At 40.0% G+C, this 6,090-nt stretch overlaps 1 protein-coding gene and 1 non-coding gene across 9 annotated transcripts; one reads left to right on the forward strand and one right to left on the reverse strand.

Annotated features, from left to right (window-relative positions):
* Positions 1–148: 148 nt before the first annotated feature.
* LOC138042184 (uncharacterized) lies at positions 149–5,821 on the forward strand. 8 transcript variants are annotated; one of them, XM_068887984.1, is made up of 5 exons: positions 151–290; positions 1,716–2,704; positions 4,595–4,800; positions 5,042–5,171; positions 5,390–5,821. In XM_068887984.1, exons 2-5 carry the CDS (start codon positions 2,620–2,622, stop codon positions 5,800–5,802), a joined length of 834 nt encoding a protein of 277 aa, XP_068744085.1. In that variant the 5' UTR covers positions 151–290; positions 1,716–2,619; the 3' UTR covers positions 5,803–5,821. The 8 variants fall into 8 exon arrangements, with proteins under 8 accessions (XP_068744084.1, XP_068744085.1, XP_068744090.1 ...); XM_068887989.1 differs by having other exon boundaries at positions 154–290; positions 1,716–2,816; positions 4,566–4,800; XM_068887988.1 differs by having other exon boundaries at positions 154–290; positions 1,716–2,816.
* On the reverse strand, positions 3,043–3,115 carry Trnat-ggu (transfer RNA threonine (anticodon GGU)). The gene has a single exon. It is a non-coding gene; the product is annotated as a tRNA-Thr (tRNA).
* Positions 5,822–6,090: the final 269 nt, after the last annotated feature.

Below are 6,090 nucleotides of genomic sequence, written 5' to 3' on the forward strand. Positions count from 1 at the left end.
AAATTGGCAGAAAAGTAAGGAATATTCAGCCTGGGTCGGAAAACAATATTCTTATTAAAAAAAGAGTGTATGACTAATCAGTCGACTTGGGTCATTTGGTGAAATAGAAAAGGAACCGAAATAAAAAAATAAAAAAAACAAACAAAACACGTGTCTCACGTGTTTATGTCGTCCCCCCTCACCAGCGTTTCGTCATGCCAGCATGCGCAGTGCGTAACGAAGACTGCATGGAGGTACGTGGAATCGCTCTCTGTTACAACAGAAATGAAGAAATCGGTAATCATCTTAAGGTGAGTCAACTTGTTAGGGAAAGTAATTTTGGTCGTTCTTTTTCTTCCAAAGACGCACAACTCCGATTTCAAGACTATTTAATTACATCAATGGATGTAGACCATGCTATAAAATACCGTGGGATTATTTTTTAATTTTTGTTTTTTTTTATTACGCAATTACTTTATATTCATCTCACGCACACCGACAAGGATGTATTTAAAGATTTTGACTTGAAAAGGGATAACTGTTGACACCATCCATCTCATTCATTGATATGAATATATTCGACATCCGTTACCTGTTTACTTTCGTTGCCAATTGCGTCATAACATCGTTCGGCTCTAAGGTAGACAAAGATATTGACTGATATAACCTTCTCAGTCTTTGTTTTCTCGTCGCTAAAAACCAGAATTCACAGTGACTGCCTGGCACTAATAAATTGTTACTTTCTTTGTGAACCTTTGTAATTTTGACAATTGCAATGCAAGGTCAGACTTGAATGGTTTGGTCTCACGCCTTGCGACCAACTGAAAGAGCTAGTGTTAGACCAGTGGCATTAACTTTCGAAAAATGAAGGTCCTCATAAGTATTTTTCAAGCTTCCCCTTCCTGGTATCTAATTTTTGTAAAATAGCGGTGCGCGAGACAGCAGCTATTTTTATAAAGGCTACTAGGCCATCTTTGACAATGAATAAAACAAAACCTTACGGAAAATTGTTCTGAATAGAGGATTCATTGGTTATTTCCTCTGTTCATGAGAGCTTTTCATTGCGGTTAATCATGTGCTCTATTTTTAATCGCGTATAAACATGAACTGCATGGCCAGTCGCAAACGTGCTTTTTGTTAGGGCCGCAGTTTCCGTTTCCCTTTTGGAAACAAGCCTACTTCGCAAACAGCATCGTAGCCCAAGTTTACGATCAATACATTCCGGCTGAAACATTCCTAAGATCCTTTGACGTTCTTTAATTGTCATCATATATTTACACCTACGTGGATATCGAATTGAGTTAATTAGTTTCTAACCTTCATTTGCTTCAAATATTAGGGTGGAGGCCAAACGTTTCGGAAAGAAATACAGCTACAAAAACATACTGGGGGCTTGCGCAATAGCCTTCAGCATGCGTAGTTGATTGCGTTGATGGCGCATGCTACGTTTGACTAAGTTGCTTTTGCTGCATCTTGGACATATAATAATTATTACGTGAGCCCAATGAGAAGCATATATCTGATTCAGTTTTTGCACCGATTTCCCGCCAATTTCCCCACATTACCTGCAAAGAATCTTTTTTTTCAAAAATTTCTCTCAGGTAAAATAACCAATTATTTGACAAAAATAAGTAAGAATTTAATGCAAAAGCATTAGTTCTATGCTGTTTTTATTATACATATATATTTTTTTCTTTTTTTTTTTTTTATAAGGTTTTTAACAATTTATTTTACAGTTGGTGCAAATTTGTCGACCTACTAAAGAAAAGATTTCCCAAATATATATATGAGGCAACATAGTTGACACGGAGATGGAACAAGAAAGCGGAAACCAATACATGTACCAACACCGAGATGGCCATCGTCATATTTCCGAAAATATGACAATGATCTCAAAAACAGGATTAAGCTATAAAATAGAAATGCCAAGGGATTACCGTCTTAAAGATTTAAGAATTTTTCAGCAAAAATATAAAATTACATGAATTCAGTTGATATAAAGTTCAAAATTAAAAGCCTGTAGCTAGGTGCGGTGAAGTTTAGCAATAAGTTTCACAAGTTCACTGATTGGACATTACGTTTGAGGGATTTTCTGATTGGATAATTGGTGGAAAAACTGGTTTTCAACAAATGTTGCGACAAGCAGCGTTGCGTGACTTCGGCCCGAGAGAGAAAAAAAGGACATTATTCTCCGAGGGTTATAAAGGAGTGAAAATGGGAGTTGGAATTGAACTGATTTTTCGGTGGCAATGATGGGGTTTGATCATGCACTGGGAACTGGGATTTTGTCACTGGGAATGGAAGATAAAGAGTCCTTGGTGCGAATAGGATTTGCATTATCAGAGATTATCAGGTATTAATTCTGCTAAAAATTCCTGATATCAGATATTTTATGCGGTGTTGCGTTTCTAGCGACTGCATTGTGAGAGTGAGGACCTTCCTGCTGCTAACGGATTTGTTTTTGAACCTCAAAGTTCCCTACCTACAACATCCCTACCTCTAATACGGCTTCACTAGCACGAATCGACTTCCCTAAACCCACTGCAACCAATGCAATCACTCCAAAAGAAGAAGCTCAGATGAGGTATTGGGAAAGGCGCCATGATAAAGTGTTTAGCACAGGAACTGAAACGCCCTTGAATGTACCCTACCGATTTGCAAGACCTTCTCCCTAGCGATTGTTGCGGGTCCAGTGAAGAGGGCAAAGACTCCGAGGAAGATACTGGTGAGGGAACTTATGTTGATGAAGGTGACGTAAAGAAATGGCAGACTGCACCATTTAGAATTCTTTCATGTACGAGGTGATAGCCAGCAGGCCTTTTTCCGCGGCCACTTGGGTAAGCAATCCCACGCAGCTACAGATTATACCTCGCACTATCTTTTTTGCCTCCGTTCTCCAGTAATCTCAAACATGTTTCTTTTTGCATCATACAACATATCGATGATGAAATGATATATGAAATGGAACATATATGAACTGCGGATATGAAATCGAGTGAAGCTATGATCCTCGCAGTTATGAACGCAATTTTTGCAATTGCGTAAAGAAGCCTGAAAAATTCAAGACTTCAACGGGGTTTGAACCCGTGACCTCGCGATACCGGTGCGACGCTCTAACCAACTGAGCTATGAAGCCACTGACGTTGGGAGCTGGTCATTTGCGGGTTCCAATGGTTAGAGCGTCGCACCGGTATCGCGATGTCACGGGTTCAAACCCCGTTGAAGTCCTGAATTTTTAAGGCTTCTTTACGCAATTGCAAAAATTGCGTTCATAACTGGAGGATTATAGCTTCACTTGATACAACATATCGATGCTTTAAAATTATATCCGTTTTCCCTATCAATGATATATCCGGTGGGATTTTGTAGGAGGGACCGGGATTTCTAAGAAAACTTGCCACTCGCACGTACTGGGATTTCGTCCAAATTCGGACTGGGAAATGGAAATGCCCCATCACAGTAACAGCACCGTAAGGCCTTGCTTGATTTCTGTCCGTTCTTCAAGCTCCAAACATATTTGCTAACTATAAGTTCTTTTGCATGTTTGTAACGTTCGTTCTTGAATGAGCATGTGGTTTCTGTATCTTTGTTTAAATTTCGTGTCACATTGTCCGATGTATGTTTCCTTGGCAGTTGCTGCGGATATCTGTGCTTGAGATATTATAGCCCGTTCGTTACAGTTTCCGTCCATGGGGCAGGTGTTGGATAAATAAGTGAAATACGCCATCAAATGGGGCAAAGTAAAAGAAGCGAAATCGTATTCAAACGTCAACAAGAATTATAATTTATGCTTGTGGGAGAAATACTTCATGATCTGTAAACCAGAAATGTCCACCCTGGACATGAATAGAAATTAATTAGTCTCAGGTTGCAGACATTCAAGGAAATTTCTACCAAAAACTGCCTTAATATGATAATTAGATTTTCCCGCAAACGTGGCATGACCTTTGTAAGCATCACTAGGGACTTCAAATCGTTAATTAAGGGCGACCCCTGCCACGGCTACTGGAAGTAATATGTCCTCAAGTTGACGCATTGCGCATGCTTCGAAATGACATTAGAGAGTTATAGCATTGACAACGAGTACGAGTACGAGAACGAGTCCATCTCGTACTCGTACTCGTTGTCGTTCTTGTAAAAAATGTATAAGCATGACATACCAGTACGACTTCACGAAAAAAATATTTTGGGATAGTATTGTCATTTTAGGCGCCATTTTCAAATGATTTGCTAGCTCTTGCGTCCTGTGAGTTCAGTGCTGTTGCAAAGTTTTTCTCGGTAAATGCTGGTATGGCTCTCAAAAGGATCCAGGAGTGCATTTTGTTAAGCTACACTCAAGATCTGCTAGATGACAACGAATTCTGCCTCCTTTACGATGCGAATTACGCTAACTACCCTGTATTTGATCACGGGTAATATACCAGGTTTACACTCGATGCAGTCTCTGAAGAAGAGTGTTTGAGCAGCTTTCGTTTCAGACAACTGGACATTCCTTACCTTGCACAAGTTTTGCGTCTACCTGAGAAGTTCATTTGCCCTAATCGAACTGCAGCATTGACAGAGGAGGCTTTATGTATTCTTCTCAGACGATTCGCTTACCCTTGTCGATATGTAGACATGATGCCTCAGTTTGGGAGATCATCGCAAGAGTTGAGTCTGATCGCAAATAAAGTGATGGATGAAATTTACGAAACGCACGGCCACTTGCTGACAGCCATCGATCATCCATGGCTAACGAGAGGTAAACTAAGAGAAATGGCTGATGCCGTCCATGAAGTAGGAGCTGCACTTCCAAACTGCTGGGGATTTGTAGACGGCACGGTAAATATCAGAAAAAAATGTTTTTACACCGCATCCCATTCCTGCAACCCGCCCTTCCTAACCCCCCGCACCAGAAAATTTAGCTGCTTGTCTCCATATTTATTTCAATCATAGGAAACCTGACAGCAGGTGACATTGTATATACACCGGGTTGTCCCTTCCTCCACCCTTACCTGGAATGGTGTTAAATCAGTCAATCTGAAAAGTGAAAGTTTAACATCCCTTTTTTTCTCTAATTTAGGTTAGGCCTGTTTGTAGACCAGGCAAGGCCCAGCGCATACTATACAATGGCCATAAGAGAGTCCATGGCATCAAATTTGAGCAAGTACTTGCTGCAAATGGCATTATAGTTCGAATGTATGGACCTGTTGGTAAGATAACAAAGTTTATGTACTACAGCATACTGTTCAAACCAAAACTAGATGCCAAGGCATGGACAGATAAGGATTCTAGACTACACTTTACCGTAGTCCCCATTGTAGCAAGGGCTTACCAATTTCACTGAAATTGCATAAGTTAAGTTTTGGTCAAAGGGTTATACACTATATTTCTGGGCTAGAAATAAAACAGCATTTGCTCATTCACACAGAGGGCAAGAAACACGATGCAGGAGTGCTTAGAATGTCAGGCTTGTACCAAGACCTGGAGAGGCACTCGTGGGTACCTGATGGCACACCTTTGTGCATTTATGGCGACACTGCATACCCCTTAAGAGTACACCTGCAAACTGGGTTCAAAGGCGCAAACCTCACTCCAGATCAAGAACAGTTCCACAAATCTATGTCTGATGTCAGAACCTCTGTAGAGTGGACATTTGGTGAAATTGTCAAAGACTGGGCATTCTTAGACTTCAAAAAGAATCTCAAACTATGCCTTAGTGCTGTAGGGAAAATGTATTTAGTTGGGACTTTGCTAAGAAATGCTGTAACATGTTGTTATGGCAGCCAAGTATGTGAGTTTTTTGACCTTGCACCCCCTACTTTGAATGAATATTTTCATTAAAACATGAGTACTTATGGGTTTAACGTTTTTTATTACTGTCCTGGAAACTCAAACTTGTGACTGACATCTGTTAAAGATAACAAAATAACACTGGAACACCCTTATGAACCTGCCTTAATGGCAAAAACATTTGGTAGGAAAATGTGAACAGCCATGAAACTTAAATAGAAAACAAGCTGTTAACACAGTAGAACATGAATAAAACTGCCTCCTGTTTGTGGATCTCTGTTTTGAACATGCAGTGGAAACAAACAGCATTTTTTTTTTAAATGAGACCAAATCAAGCAT

Source organism: Montipora capricornis, chromosome 3 (assembly GCF_036669925.1).
Source record: "Montipora capricornis isolate CH-2021 chromosome 3, ASM3666992v2, whole genome shotgun sequence".
Lineage (NCBI taxonomy): Eukaryota > Metazoa > Cnidaria > Anthozoa > Scleractinia > Acroporidae > Montipora > Montipora capricornis.

Bases quoted from the DNA above. Each gene is read 5' to 3' on its own strand.
- LOC138042184 (XM_068887983.1), top strand. From the start codon at position 166: ATGTCGTCCCCCCTCACCAGCGTTTCGTCATGCCAGCATGCGCAGTGC. The intron at 291-4,403 runs GTGAGTCAACTT...GTAATATACCAG, and splicing joins AAATCGGTAATCATCTTAAG to GTTTACACTCGATGCAGTCT. The intron at 4,801-5,041 runs GTAAATATCAGA...TCTCTAATTTAG, and splicing joins GGGGATTTGTAGACGGCACG to GTTAGGCCTGTTTGTAGACC.